Genomic DNA, 16,266 nt, shown 5'->3' with positions numbered 1-16,266 from the left:
TCTTTTATCAAGATGGTTCTTCAATATATCCTCATGCACAACCAACACCAAGCACACAGTGGTAGCTGGCCAATACTTCCTAATACCTGGGACCAACTGGGCCTTCAAGACTAACAAAAAGAAAAAATCAATACCAGGGCCTGACCCAAGCTGTCCAAAAACTGCTCTGCCCGTGTCAAATGGAGTGCTGCAGTTCCACGAAGAGTTTAAATTTCATTGGTGTAATTCTGACAAACAGCTTCTTGGAAAACATCAGTGACAGGGTGTATAAGGATACCTAACACAAAGAGAAAACACATTCCTCTGTCTGAGAGGACTAAGATGTTTTTAGTCAGAAATGATGTGCCTAGAAGGTAGTGCTGTCCTTATGTGTTCCCTCTGCAAGATGGCATGGAGGCTCTGAGAAAAAACAACACTCCTAAGGTGGGAGGAAAGAATTAGAAAGACACAAAAAAATAGGCATTTTGGTCTACATCACATACTGCACTGAGCACTGACTCTGTACATCACTTACATGAGCATACATGAGTTACTATTTGTTCATGTATATATAAACTCATACATGAGTTACTATTTGTTCCATTAATGGCTAACTGAAACTAAACTTTTGCTTTGAAATTTCAGACTCAGCAACTTGGAGATTTAAATTGCCTAACTTGGAGATTTAAACTGCCTAGCCTTCCCTTATTGCTTAACAGAGAAGCTTTCTGGATGATTCATGGAAAGCTATAAACAGCATTTGCATAAGGATATCTATCTCCTTTGCTGGGAAGAAGTTCCAAAACTGGCTTTGTAAGAGGAACAAACAACAAATGAGATACTTTTAAGGCTGAGCAAGCAAACAGACAGTGCAGGTTTCTGCTATTTACAAGCCAGCTGCCATAATGCAGAAAGCAAGACCCAGTCCTTGCTGTTGACAGTGGAGCAGCATTCCTCTCCCTGAGTGACCAAGAGTGGGACCTTTGTGCCCAGCTCCTCAGGCAGAATTAGGAGCCCCTAGCCACACACACCTACTGGTAAGGTTACCCTCAAGGCAGTGGTGTTCCCAGCCTCAGTGACAGAAATGTGTTTTGTAAAGGAAGGTATTCAGGGTGTCTGCTTCACCCAGGCAAGCAGATGGCAGCAGGGTGGCAACTGCCCTTCCAGGGAAGTGCCTCTTCTTCCTCATCACAGATGCCATTTCCCCAACTATGGGTTGCCAAGGTTGCACAAGCCAAATCCAGGAGTTTTGCTATTTTCCATCTCCTGTGCTCCAGTTCTGAACAGACAATTGCAAACATGTGTCTGTGACTCCTACTGATGTTCAAACTGCCCTCAGATCTTCCCTTGGTGAGCTGGGCCCTGCCCTAGCTCCATCATTACCCCCAGCAGCACTGTGTCCCACATCATCTCCATGGACAACAGAAAGATCAGGTGAATGATACTCCGATTCCTGTTCCTATCAGTGCCAGGAGGTTTTCTGGGCCTTCCTGTGGATACATTACTAACTCTCCTTGCCCCTACTTTGCAGGCAGGGTATAATGAGACTACAGTTTACTTCGAGGAAGTGTAGGACTTGCAAACAAAGAGCAGCTCCCAGATGCATGACTGTGCTATATGCACACATCCAAGCCTGGAATCCAGATGCATATCGAACAGGGAGGCAGAAGCCATATTCAGGTTGCCAAGCCTTTCCAAGGCATGATCAAAAACCCTTTGGAATGGGCCCCAATGAGCAGTTTTAACCTCAACAAGAAGGACAGCAGAGGCTGTTGACCCTGCAGAATAGGACATCTCTTGACCCTCCTGTGAGGTAACTGCTCAGACTGAGTTTCCCCTTAGAGCATGTCCCCACAGGCCCCAAGTCCTCAGAAGTGTAGGCAGCAGTACAATTCCCAGAATTTGCTCCTGTTTGAGCACAAAATAACTTTGCATACACACCCCTGGGTGGAACATAAGGCACAGTTTTTATTTTCCCTTATCCCCCCCTCTCTCAACTCACACCCATCACGCTGTTTGCTGGCAGCAAGGCTGAGTAGGGATCGATCATATGGATCCTCATGGATCATTTGTGCTCCTGAAGCATCCAGCAGCAGTGCCCTGGACTCCCAGGAGCTCATCTGGCTGCTCAGAATGCCACTGTTCTGAGCAAACTCCTCTGTGAGGTGTCACTGGGAGGCCCACACAAACACTCTGAGCTCTCCTTCACCTGTCCGCAGCATGACCAGTGGTGGCAGCCAGGATGACCTTTGTGTCCGTGGCCACAGCCTTGGTACCCACCTGCAAGAGAAGAGGCACTAGCAGCTCAATCCAAAGTGAGCCAGAAAATCCCAGTGTGCTACAGGCTTTGGCTCCAGGACTTCTCTAAAATGTGCTGATGAGAACACAGCATATTCAAAGCCAAAATTGCCAGGGCTCCATAAAGAGCAACTCATCTCAATAGCTGGTGAAAGCTGATGATTTCCATCCCCTTGCCTGTAGAATAAATCAATACATGGGCATGCAGAACCCCATGCCAGCTGCTAGTGTCTATGGCCAAAGATACAGATCAAGCACAGAAAAAGGAAGAGGTCAGTTCTATCCTAAAAACACACAAAACACATGATGACACATGCAGGTGAAGGACAGGGAAGATGTTGGGATTAAACAAGTAAGGGAGTTGAACTCTTGTCCTAAACATGGAGTGAGACTTCTTCAGAGTTGGTCACTATGTGACACAGCCCACAAGCTCCCAACATGCCAGCACTGGAACAGGAACACTGTAGGTGCATTGCTGCTCAGCCTCACTCAGATGGGCTGAAAGGCTGAGGTGCCCTGCCCCACCTCCTGCACAGCTGGCTCAGGTCTCTGTCTATGGGATGTGCCATAAAGCCCCTTCGTTTGTCCTGCTGCAGTCACCCCACCAGAACGTGTGTACGCACAGTTCACCACATTCCTGGTGCTTGTCCAAGGTGGGAGCTGGGTGAGAGTATCTCCTCACACCTCTATCCACTAGGGAGGTCCCAGTGCAACAAATCCTCCTGATGCCAGCAGCGTGGGGAGAGGTGAGCACCCACCTGGCATGGTCCCACCACAGGCACAGCGAGCGGCTTTCTGGCCTCCGCTGGAGCAGAATGTGCAGCAGTGAAACACCCCCTGGTGCTCATGGAACTTGTGCTTCACCAGCAGAGTGAAGGGAGAGCCCTGCAGAGGACAAGCAGAGAGGCTGCTGCAGTGGGTGTTGTCAGACGTGTCTGCATTCTCAGACACCATCTAGGTGACCCTGTCAGTCACAGATCACTAAGCACAGCCTCAAACTGCTACGAGGTAGGAAGTAATCCTTAGACAGATTTGAAACAAATACCTAAGAAAAGAAAAGTAGGTAAAGAAGAAGCAGTGCAAGAGAAACAAGAAATGCTACCTGTACATGTTGCCCTTTCACACAGACGCAGACAGCATACAAGCCTGGCTCTTCAGGGTTGTAGGAAATACAGTAGGTCCCATCACCATTATCACACACTGTTGGCTTGATTGCGCTGTGAACAGTGGAGAGAAAACCAAGAGGTCAGTGACTGGCAGAAAATTGCTTTAAATGTAAACCAGCGTTTGGCCTAGATTGGCTTAGAGTGGTTTTCACACACCCCTGCTACTGGAAGCTGCAATTGCCATATAAAGGAAGTCACACAAAGCCAGTTGCACTGCAAGGATTTGTAGCAACCTGCATACCGAAAAGGCAGATGACACATAGCATACTTACAAGTCAGATTATCCCATCAGATAAGAGCCCACAGAAAGGGAGTAAATTCACAGCTTCAGCAAGCAGTTGCCTCCAGAAAAACCCATTAAGAAGACAGGATATATATAATAGGGTAGGCTTGAATCACTTTAACTACTATCCCAACTGCACGAACCCCAACTTTTCCCTTCAGTGCTGAGAAGTTCTAGGTCCCTGCTGGTAAACTCTCCCTTCTTCTAGTGAAGCTCTTTGTGATTCACAGGGAATCCTGGTGAACAGAGTGCTAGAGAGAAAGCCTCAGCTGGTTAGTCCAGGATAAATTGCCTGCTCCACAGGAAGATGGAAAGCTTTTCACAGACAATTATCAGGCAGCTCTGCATAGAGGAAGGTGTTCTTGCTAATCCCCACTAATTAGTCTCCTGAGCCCCATGACATGACAGTTTATAATCTGTATTCCTCACCCCCAACACTTCACATCAATACGGCTGCCTACATAATTTCCTGCCATGGACTGTGTGGTGATACTTCATGCTCTTCTGCAGCTGTTGTGCCTCAAAGCAAAGCCAGACAGCTTTCAGCAACCCATGTAGCAACTACATACAGGCAAGAGCAAGAAACTGAGTTAACACGGTCACAGCGACCTCTACCCCAAGAGAAATCCAGAAACCTCTCAGGCATGCACCTTCCTACATTATAGGTGCACTTATGGAAGGAAAGTACATTGGAACAATATTCTTCGACAATGATGCTCTGTTGATAAGCATCTATGCAGCCAGCACTGCTTCTGTGTGCTTTGCCAACACAGCAAAGGGCTTTAGCATCCTGTCCCTTTTTTTCATCAGATCATCACATCATGAGTGTTCCTGCCACAAATTAATGCTGGCATCTGGTTCCAGCTACTATAAAACAACAGATATTTTTCTTAAGAACGAATCCCCAGCTGGGTCTGTTTTTGTGCCTGGCTACTCTTTAGTCACAAGTGTGGTTTGGTTTATAATGTTTTTCTGGTTGGCCATTTTCCTTGTGGAAACACTGAGGAACTCAAGTGCAGCCTTTTCTGGTTTTGCTAGAAAACCTTCAAACATTTCAAGTACTCAGTGCTTGCAACTACAGGAAAAAGGATGAAAGCACAACACAGATTCTTTCTCCAGAACATGAAGAAGGCACTTCCATCAGTTGTCAGAGGCTCGGAGGGTTGGTGAACTCTCTCTCTGACTTGTGACTGTCATACAGGAGTTGCAATGACTTATGCTGATTAGGCATTAACAAAAACAGGAGCCCCAGGTGTCTGCTGGGAGGAGTGACAAGGAACAACAGCTCCCTCTGACTGTGCCTAGCAACACACACAAGGAGATGAATCCCTTAAGAAGCCCAAATCACTCAAAGACTTAATACAAATCCCAGCAATCCCTGTCCAGCCAAACATAACCACTAGGAAGCACTGTGGGAAAAAGAGTAGTGCCTTTTCCTCTACAGATTCTGACCCACATTCTGAAGCACATCCTCCCAGCCACCTAAGCAAGCAGGGAGCCAGGATAAGGGAAGCAGAAAGGCTAAGCCAGGGATTTCTTGGGTGAAATACCCACCAGTCCCTGTTGTCCTTGTGGGTGATGGTGACCCGCACAGCCTCTCCTCCCCGCCCCATGCGCTCCCCTGTAGTGTCCTTGCACAGCAGGGTAAAGCCACTCAGCTGGTTCTGACGGGCACTGTGGAGATCTGGGAAGAAAAACAAACACCAAACCAGAAAGAAACAGAACTACAAAGAATTCAAGTCAAGCCATAACTGCCACCTCCCAACTATTTTGCAGAATTGCAGCCCCATCAGAGCACAGCCAGGACTTTGCTTCTGGGTGTACAGGTCCTTCCACTCACAGGGAAAAGTCAACATACGACTGGGTATCAGGAGAGAGTGGAAGCCATAGGTTCTGAGAGACGTCTGGCAGGTTTAGCCCAGAGATCTGTACAGACCACGGGGGTCTTTTTGCCTGCCACTCTAAGCCCAGCTGCACACATTCCCAGAAGGCCTCAAGATGCACCACACAATCCAGAGGAAGAAGGAACAGCAACCCACTGTGCCCCAGAGAACTCAACACCTACAGTTTGGCACGGAAGGGATCGAACAAGCTCTGGGTCTGTCTCATTTGCCCTGCATTACTGACCAGAGCTGGCTGTGCTCTGTGGGATGCTCTGAACATTATCTGTTTGCTGGCCCAGCTCCAAGTCCTTAGTGAGCAAATATCCATAAAGCCATCAAGGTATTGCCAGGTATTCCTATACCAATCTCAGCAGAAGCTGTACTGGGAAAAACTTAATCAGCCACAAAGGGGATCTGCCTGGGCTCATGCTGCAGAACAGCTTGGACCACCAGCTAATCATCACATCCTGCTACTGCAGGTGCCATTCCCATCCCCTGAGTGAGCCCTCCTCGTATCTCAGCCCCATGCTGAGGCTGGTGATGCTGTGGAGGGCAGTGCCATATGCTCTGCACACCTGGATAAGAAAAGCTGCCTGACTCCCTGCCCAGCACAGCTCCCATAAGCAGGCAATGCAACTTCTGCTGGGGCTCCACTTCTGCCCCTGGTCAACGCCTGGACAGCAGGGAGCCAATAGTGCCAGAAGCTGCACATCATGTAGGTACAGAGAGCAGAGGGGTAACTTCAGGGAGCGGTGCACTCCCACTCAGCTGCTGTACAGCACCCCATTACCTTCCCCATGCAGGGTACATCTGGCTGGATCAACCACTTTATTGAGAATGGCCCCAAAAACTTCATAGCCACAACACTGCCCTGCTCTCTCGTGGGGGGAGAACTGGATCCTGTCATCCACACTGGGGTGGGTGCTGTAAGCAACGCTGTTGAGCTTTGTCAGACGGCTGGACACCACCCCTTTGGTGACAAGGATCTCCACATCTGAGCCGCTCATCAGCAAGTGCTCCGTGAACTCCACTCCTGTCCTCATGTCCAGCAGCAGCTGCTGCAGCTGGGCCTTCTGCAAGTGCAGCAGGTTTTCCTTCTGCACCTTCAAGTCCTCCAGCTGCTTCAGCAGCCGGTCCCGGTGCTCTTCAATCGCTTTCACGTAGCCTCTGGCAAACAGGCAGATCTCTGTGGCCACAGCCTCTGCGCGACTGCGGACAGCACTGCCCATCTCATCGACCTGGCTCAGCACATCCTCCAGGGTGTCCATGTGCTGCTGGCTGCTCTTCAGCAGCTCCCGCAGGGCGTCCCCGTGCCTGTGGATGACATTGCCGGTGAAGTCACAGGGGTGCTGACGGTGTCTGCCCAGAACGCAGTCCCGGCACACGGGTTGGTCACACTGCTCGCAGAACAGCTGCAGCTCCTCTGTGGGATGGGAGGGGCACAGGAGAGGCTTCCCGGCCTGGCTGCAATCCTTAGTGTTCTCCAGCTCCGTCACAGCATGGGAGGCCGTTTTCTTCTGTCTCCTGGGCAGGAGCAAACACCAATCACTTTATGCGTGTTGGCTACAAAATACAAAAACTGAGACCCTTTGCAAATGCCTATTTGCAATGGGATGCAAGCCATAGTGTGCACTGCTCCTTCCTGTCTCCATTGAAATTCCCCAAAAGGACTTGTGCTCTCCTGAGAACTAGGCTCCACACAAAGGAGGAGCTCATTAGGGGCTGCTCCCAGAGCCTCCCTGCCTGCATGGTCAGCACGGATTTCAGACACAAGGCAAGTGAGCTCTAATATCCCTTAGGGGAAAATCTAGTTCAGGCCACTGCCAGAAGACAGTCAAACAGTAAAACATTTACTATTCCTAAAGTCAAACTCGGCTTCCTGCTTGCCAGGTTAGGTCCTGCTCAGAAGAGACCAAGGATGGGACAAGAGTAACTTGTTATAACCCAGATATCACAGGGCATGCACAGGACAGCACTATCACAGGGATATGCCCATGTCACAGGGCAGCACTAGAATATTTCCATTCTCTGCTATTTTGGACAGTGGGAGTTAGTTATTGAGAAGGATGTAAAACCCCCCTCTCCTTACTCATCTCCTGAACTAATGACTTGTGGCAGCTGCAATGGGAACTCCAAGCCATAACCAAAGATCAAGCTCTGCAGAGTTGCTCTGGTAACACAAAGCAACCTCACCACAGGCTCTTACGCTTCTCCTTTTGCTTCCCACTAATCTCCCTTAGACCCACCACATTTTCAAAGCTTTCCAGTATTTCCTTCCAGTAACTTCAGCCTAACATCTCTCTCACTTGTTCCAAGGAGCACAACCATGGCACTCAGAACCATAGAAACCTTCCCTACAATACCAGGAAATCCTTTCAAAATGGTTTTTCTTAGCCCTTGTTTTGCTCTGACATCAACTAAATCAAATGAAAGTCCGTAGATGCCAGTGGGGTGAAAAAATGATAGCAGTAAATTCTATAGGAAGTGGGTCACAGGGACAAATTTTCTGCTGCTTTCTCTCTTCTGCAATTATCCCTGGCAGAGAAGCAGGCTGCTATTCAAGGTATCTTATCACTCTTCAGCAGCTCCATGAGGCATGAGGCATTAGCTAATCAGAATGGTATGCTGAAAATTACACCCGGAGTGGTAAGGTAACTAAGAGCCTAAACCATTTCCCCACAGGCACCAGTATGTGCAGGGGGGCAGGGCAGGGAGGAATATGTCTCAGTTCCTTCTGGGGAAAGAATTTGCTAATCAAGCAGAAAGGAGCACCAAATGTGGAGGGAATTGACTGAGTCGCTTAACCCAGGCTGAGGCTTCCCTGGCTTGTGCTTTGGGTGTTTTTTCTGACCCTGCCTGTCACCTCCTTGCTTCAGAAGGCCATTCAGGCTTTACATCACTTTTCTTCTGTAGTGCTGACTGTCCTCTGCCTGGCTTACAGACCACTGCACTCCTCTCCTCTTTAACTCCTAACTCTGCTGCAGTTACCTTTTGTTTCTGCAATAATTCTACAACATGTGTCAGGCAAGCACATGGGTTAATCATCAGCAGGCAGCACTTCCACAGGACTTTCAGTTTGCCTAAGGGTGCCTTGACACATACACACAGTGAATGGCCCTGGAGGTGGAGAGAGGCAGAGCAGCGACTTAAGGTTCCCTTTTTCCTTTGGGAGATGTGTCTTTTCCAAAGTGAGACAGTACAGCATGTGAGGCTCTTATCCTGCTAGTACCAGCCCATACCCATGCCTGTTGCCCAGTGACACTAAACTGAGATGCTAACCAGCATGTGGACACCATTACAGGCAAAGGGTGGCTTGATTTTGGACTCAATGGCCAATAACATGGCTGATGGACCCATTCCCAGGAAGTTCAAGTAGTGTTTGGACAACACTCACAGGCACATGGGATTCCTGGAGCTGTCTTGGACCAGGACTTGGACTCCATGATCCTTGTGGATCCCTTTCAACTCCAGATATTCTATAATTCTAAGCTAGCAGCTTGCTTGTCCCCACTCGAGTACAGAGCATCCCTGCGGGCATCCTCTGGGCAGGAGTGGTGAGCGGTGGGTAAAAACCGGGAGACACGGCAGTTCTTGCTCTGGCTCGCCCTGAGCGGGACCCTGCCCGCTGCGCCCTCCCGCCGCCCCCCAGCCGCGGTGTCCCGGTGTCCCCGCCGCCCCTCACCTGTGCGCCCTGCAGCAGAAGCGGCAGAGGCGGAGGCCGCAGGTCAGGCACCGCCCGGCCGCCGCCCCGTCGGCGCAGAGGTCGCACCCGGCCGCGGCCCCGCCGCGGCTGCCGGCCAGGCAGTCGGGGGGCAGCTGCCCCACGCCGCCGGCCGGCAGCGACAGCTCGGCGTCGCACACCGGGCACAGGACGGGGCGGGCGGCGCCCGGCGGCCCGAGCCGCCGCAGGCAGGGCTCGCACAGCGAGTGCAGGCAGGGCAGCAGCCGCGGCGACACGCAGGGCTGGGCGCACTGCGGGCAGCGCGGTCCCGACATGCCGGCGGCCCGCGCGGCCCCTCACGGCCGCTCCGCCGAGCATTCCCGTGGGGAGCGCCTCGCGCCGCCCCCCACCACGGGGTCGTTCCCGCCCCGGCGCCGCCCGCCCCGTGAGGTGCGCGGGGGCCGCGCTCTGAGGGGCGGGGGCTGCCCGGGGACCCTAGTGTTGCCTACCCCGCTGCTCCTCCTCCGGCGAAGGCGGCCGGAGGGGATCTGGCAGCGCCCTTTGTCCTCGTCCCCCTCCGAGGCGCGGAGGGACGGGCTCGCTCTCCCCGCCTCTGGGACCTGCGGGGTTTTCTCCGCCGGTTGTGTGGGAAACGGCCCCTTCCCACCCCACCGCTGGTAGATCATGTTTCCACTTCTTCCAGTTCCACACCTCCTGGTTTACCGCCTGACTGGCCTCTGCAGCCTCTTTGTCGGTCTGCTGGCTGCCTTCAGGCCTTGGTAGTTTTTCCTTCGGATCGCTGGAGAACCCGCCGCACAGCTGAGCGAGAGCGGTGAAACTTTAACTGAGACGGTGCCAGGCGGCCGGGCTTCCCTGCGACTGTCCACCGGGACGGGCTGGTGGCTGTCTTCATTCACTGCACCTGGGAATTAGGAATACTGCAAAAGGCAGGCTTGGAAAGCCCAACGTCAGTGAAGCCCTGCATGATGCCCCTTGGACTTTGATGGCATCTACACGGCTGTCTTTATCAGTCTGATGTGTAAGCTCTTCAAAGACTGAAATCAAATTTCCTTGGTTTGAAAAAGCTCGTTTCTGTAGTGTCCTGTAGAGTACCACATTCAGCCCTTAATAATTGAACTTTTAACAGCATCTCCATTAGTTTGCCCAGGACATTCAGTATCTTACCTGTCCCATCCTGCTAGCCGTTTTGAATACAATGTAATGTGAAGAGCATTGGAGACTTCTGGAGTTTCAGTTCCCTAAGCCAAAAACCAACATCTAGGAGGATCTCCAGTCAGTTTTTTACCAGAGAGTCCATTTGCAGAGCAGTAGATAAATACTTAATATCTCTATATAACACAAGTGAGTTTTTCCTCTGTAACAGATACTAATGCCACTCTGATGCCCAATGGCTTAACACAGAAATCCTCTTCTGATACACTCAAAACATTTCTGTGTCTTTTATGTTGTAATACAAGATCAAAGTTTTAGGCCATGATAAAGTGTTTTCAACCTTAAAGCCAATCAAATGAAAAAAGATGTTCCAACAGCCTTCTTCAGATGAATTATTAGCAAGTGCAGTAATTGTGAGACAAGATGACTTGGTAACAATATTCAATATTGTTACAAAGAAAGACTGGTTCTTTTAATCATGCTGGAGGAAAGAATAGTAAATGGCCCTGTAAACGTGGGTGTGGGAAGAAAACAGGGGAAGAGTCATAATGTCACCTTTGTGCAGAAAATGTCAGCTACCTAGAGAATGGCAGCATCTTCCATCGCTGCAGAGAGACGGTGGAATAAGCCATGACTGGCAGTGGCAGAGGAAATCTAAGGATCCAGCCCAGCTGATCTGATCACCTGCCCTGCCACTGATCAGGCCGGAGCACAGATTGCTGCTGAGTAATGTATTTATGATTTACCAGTACAAAGCAGGAGCACTCTCGGGACGATTACAGGAAGTTGTAGTGAAATGGGCTGGAGAGAATCATCAAGGGAGTCATGTGAGACTTGGGGAAAGAAAGGAAAAGCAGAAATGCAGGGAAAATAACCCAAAAAACTAACCCAGTGACCCACAAAACAGGAGCTGCATTAGTACAAACTTTGGTTATTTCCCCATAATATTGCTCTCTTGGGTACTGTCAGCCAGTGGAGGAAGCCCCTGTGCCACTATATCCTAAACTGTGGAAGGCAACTCAATGGACATGTAAACTGGAGCTCAGTGAATATCTCCAATTAAGCACACCGGTCTGCAAAGCCCTGCAAAGAACTTGACTGACAGGGCATCTCACATCTTGGATTATTCAGAGTTTGCTTTGTAACTGATCAAAATTTACAGATGAAAAATCCAATATGTTAATTTATATACACTGGAGGGCAATAAAGGAGCATAGTTACATAAATGAAGCAATGAAAATGTTATTAAAATCAAGCCAATGTTTTCCTTTTTCCACAAGAGTTGATGAACAGCTAATTATTCTCATTTGACCCAAGAACTACTTGAAATGAAGTCCTCTTTAAACTTGTTTTCCTGCCCCTATTGTGAATGATGTCTATCAGAGCCTCCCAGAGTAGTTGCTCTGAGTGATCTGGTCTTTCCACACCTTACTTTCACTGTCAGCTCCTTCCTCTTTTTCCTGTTTATCTGCTTCTCATTTCCTATGATTAAACACTAGATCATTACACTGAGATATGGAATATTTGTTTCCTTCTTCCTTCTTGTCAAGGACTTCTGACTAATATTTCTATTGTATCTCCTAATTAGCCTCTTCTGGGGAAAGCTTTATGCTGCTTTCCCGTTAATATTTTTCTGAGGGAATATTGGTAAAACTTTTTATAGCATGTTCAAAAAAAATCTTCAAAGGATAATTTCCCTCCTAGACTCTGTGAGTGGCATGGGTATAGTCCATTTATTAAATTTTGAATTGGATGCCTCATGCTTTCCTGAACCTATTTACTCTGATAATTTTAGGGAGTTGTTTCTGGACATCCTGCCATAAGAAACAAATAAACTGAAAAAGTTTATTTGTTTCTTATGTGAAATGGAAGTCATTAGTGAACAGGACTGAAGAAAAGTCCAAGATGACTTGTTGACAGAAACCTGAGAACTTGCCAAAGTAGCACAGCTTAGCTTAATGGCAGCCAGAGGAGCGTGGAAAATGACTTATTTGGGGAATTTACAAAGACAAGACAAGTAGAACATACTGCTGGCTTCTTTCCTGTTGACCAACAAGTCCAGTTTTGCTGTGAATTTGTCAGCTCTGGGAACTACTGTGTTTCAGAGACTTTTTTGAATGTGGCAGAGCTGCCAGGCTTGGTCAGGGAGTACTTGATGCATCATTACCCTGCTGACAGCTCTTCCCCTTTATATCAATCCCATCCAGAAAATCCAACAAAGGATTTACCAACATCTCCCAATTTAGGCAGAACCTCTCCCTCAGTCAGCTAAAGATGTATTTGAAATTATTTGTAATTTCAATGGTGAGAGGAGCATTTCTGTGAGGCACAGAGGCTGGTGTCATCCCCAGTCCTCACTTTCTGCATCCAGCCTGATGTCCATGGACTCACCACACACTGGGTAAAAGATTTCTTCCTAACATCTAACCTAAATCTATCCTTTTTTAGTTTAAGACCATGGATGTTTTAAAAGGAGGTGCCATTTGACCTTTACTTGTGCTGGGCCTCAAACATGCACGAGTAAATTGCCCCAAGCCCAAGTCTCGCATGACAAATTTCTGCACGCTCATGGCACATAGGGGAATGTGACAGCTGCAACAGAAGGATAACACTGATTTCCTGCTTAGGAACACCACTTGGGACAGAGAGAGAGGACTTCTGTCCTGGGATTTCTCACAGATTTTCTACAAAGCATTCCTACAGGAACTCACTCTTCAGAGAAACACCTTCACTACCAACATCTTCCTTTGCACATATACACTCTCTCTTAAATTTCCCAGTAACTTTTTCTCTTAAGGCTTGTGTTGAGCTTTGGAGACAAAACTAAACTGAACCTCAAGTTACCTCATTTAACACAAGCCCATGTATCTTCATTTTCATGCTGGACTCCAAAGTACATTTCTGTGAGCTGCTAATGTCACACATCAAACTTAAGCTCCAGCAGGACTTCAGCCACTGCAGTGTAACCTGGCAGAGGTGAAGGAGGAAGGCAGCAGAACAGCACACCTGGCAGCCTAAGCCTCTGCCACTCACTGACTAATGGAAGGCTCACCATCATCACACATGGACTTGGCTTAACCCTGAAATAGCAAACAGGAAGTGGATAGGGCATGGAGATATGCTAGCACTTGAAACATAGAAAGAAAGCAGCAAAAGATGTGTGGATCTCTCTCGTCCTCCAGATTTGCAACAGGAAACAGAGAGTCTGAAGTTGTCAAGCATTATCCTTCTCAGTTGGCAGCAGCTCTTTGAGGACCAAAGCAGCTGCAGCCAAACCACCCAGCAATGCAGGATTTGTGCAGACTTGCCCCTGCTGTGGCTTCTGACCAGACATTCCTGCTTTTCCCTCCTCCCTGCAGCCTTCCAGCCACCTGCTACCACTTTCAGCTTTCTGTTGCTATATATATTCTTTTTAATCTCTCCTGAATCCTGCCTACATCTTCTGAAGGGAAGATGAAACTGGGTATTTTCCAAGGAGATTTTTCTAAGGAAGCAAGTTCTTTGTGAAGCCAGGCCATTAATCTCTTTTAGCTTCCCTTCAGCCATATTTGAGAGAGGGAAGTGATCTGAAAGGCAGCAGGTTTCTACATGCAAAAGATCATAGACTCATTGACTACTCGGAGTTGGAAGGGACCCACAAGGATTACTGAATTCCAACTCCTGACCCTGCACAGGACAGCCCTAAGAACAACATCATGTACCTAAGAATATTGTCCAATCACTTCTAGAGCTCTGTCAGGCTTGGTGCTGTGCCCGCTTAATACTGATGCTGAAAAGACAAATGGAGTTGTTGTTTTGTTTTTTTGGTTTGTTTTCCCTTCACTGCTGGGACAAGGATATAGAAGGATATTACAGTAGGGTATTTCACTGAGATAGAGCTAGGAACAAAAACCTGCAAAACCTGGCCTTGCTGCAGGGCAGCAAGAGCAGGGAGTTCACTTAGATGAAACTTGAGGTCAGTATGAGGCCTGACCAAGCATACTTTTATGCATATATGTACATACAGAAATATAAAATCTGACTGCCTGCAACAGGTGTGCAGAAAGACTAGTTCCCTGCAGGAGCAGATATCAATCTCGCGAGTCAGCGTTTTGTTTCAGACAGGTACAGGCAGCCTGCTTATCCAGCACCAAAGCATGAATTGGTGAGTTGAATTCTAGCAACAGCTGCAGTTTGTTTCTAGGTCTATAACAGACAAAAAAAACAACCCCCCCATAAAACTCCCTGCACTAGCAGTTTCTCAGGCACTGCCTTGAGCTTTACTAGCCTTCAGCATTCCAGCAAACAGACTTCCATGACATCCCAAGGGCAGCTTATTTCTAACCACAGAACACTGTGTGACCCCAGCCTGAACCACAGGAATTCACAGGCTGTGGAGGAGATGGTGGGAGGTGACTGGAGACATCTGGAGTGGAAGTGTCCTCCCACCTAGAGACTTCCCAGTTAAAGAAAAGAGATGACTCAAAGGATTAACTCCAATCCTGTATTCTAAAAGGAATTCTCATTAATTACAGAGCATTTGTAGCAAACATTAGCAGAGGCAACAGCATTAACTGTGGCCCTATGGTGATGTAGACCCATCCCAACTGTGGCACTGCTGTCTCTTCGTGAGTTGAGGGATTTCTTCCAAGCAATTTTAACTGTTATTTCACAAAATACAGAAATATAAACCTTCTTCACTTCCCAAAGTTAGCATTGGAAAAATAAATAATGGAAGCACCAATGAATATTTGAACAGATCCTCTTTTGAATCCCGCTTTTTTATTTTCTAGATCTGTTTAGAAGAACCTTTCCTTTACAAAAAACAAAACAGAAAAAACAAAAGAAGCATATTTTCTTCATTCTCCTACAACTGAACTGACTGAAAGGACAGAGGCTGGCTCCATCCTATCACTACCTTTAGGAGGAAATTTCACAGTTAAAAAAAAAAGTCTGGTTTTGATACTTGCAGCTATTTTCTTTCCCAGACTTGCAAATTATTTTCATTTTATAGATCTCTATCATAAGTGTTTTTGGCAAGGTTTACTACAACGTAAGGAACAGATAACGAAGCATTTCCTCAAAATCTTAAATTTTATAGATAATCATTGCTAATAAAATAATGACTACTTTAAAAAGTCAAATAAAACCAATATAAGAACCATGGCCAATAGAATATTACATAAACACATAGCAAACCAGCTTAATAAAATTATATGTATCAGTTTTCTGTTACATCAAAGACCACATACTTTAGTACATAGCAAATAAAGATTCTGATTTTAACTTCAAATACTCACTTTATATTTACTATAAAAATATTAAATGAGATTTTTGAAAACCAATCCTCCAGTCCAGATGCAATCTCTAACATGTTAACTGCACAGAAAACACAATTTTTGGGAGCAACTGTAAACCACAGAGGAATAAATTCTTTCTGATGCAAATACTTATCTACCAGAAAAAGAGTGGCTTCCTAATCTCCAGGTTCCTTATCAATGCAGGTACCTTCCCTCATCTCAGTTCTTCCTGATGTTTTATTCCCGTATCTTGTGCAAATATACGCGCCAGAAAGTTTCACAGGCAATTTCTAAAACCTTCTGCCTTCAGCATACCAAACAGAGGTATCAAGGTGCTCACTTGTAAAGCTCCAGCAGTCTGAGTTTACAACCTCATGAAAAATTTTTTTGGTGAAAAGGTGTAAGGTCACCACAGTTGTGTCCAGCTCTGAAACTCATTCCCAGAGCTTCCTAGAGTGCTCTGTAGGGCACAAATACAGTAAGCACATGGGCCTTTTCATACTAATGGCACTGACATGAAAACACTTCAGAGTTAAACTGCGCA

General features: G+C 47.5%; 1 protein-coding gene across 1 annotated transcript; it reads right to left on the bottom strand.

The window, feature by feature from the left end:
* Window positions 1–1,925: 1,925 nt before the first annotated feature.
* On the bottom strand, window positions 1,926–9,646 carry TRIM45 (tripartite motif containing 45). The gene is made up of 6 exons (XM_068181908.1): window positions 9,292–9,646; window positions 6,400–7,133; window positions 5,281–5,410; window positions 3,380–3,494; window positions 3,036–3,162; window positions 1,926–2,259 (listed from the first exon to the last, which is right to left on the bottom strand). Exons 1-6 carry the CDS (start codon window positions 9,603–9,605, stop codon window positions 2,108–2,110), a joined length of 1,572 nt encoding a protein of 523 aa, XP_068038009.1. The 5' UTR covers window positions 9,606–9,646; the 3' UTR covers window positions 1,926–2,107.
* Between the last annotated feature and the right edge of the window lie 6,620 nt (window positions 9,647–16,266).

Source organism: Anomalospiza imberbis, chromosome 2 (genome assembly GCF_031753505.1).
Source record: "Anomalospiza imberbis isolate Cuckoo-Finch-1a 21T00152 chromosome 2, ASM3175350v1, whole genome shotgun sequence".
Classification (NCBI taxonomy): Eukaryota; Metazoa; Chordata; class Aves; order Passeriformes; family Viduidae; genus Anomalospiza; species Anomalospiza imberbis.
This window is presented reverse-complemented; position numbering and strand designations above follow the sequence as displayed.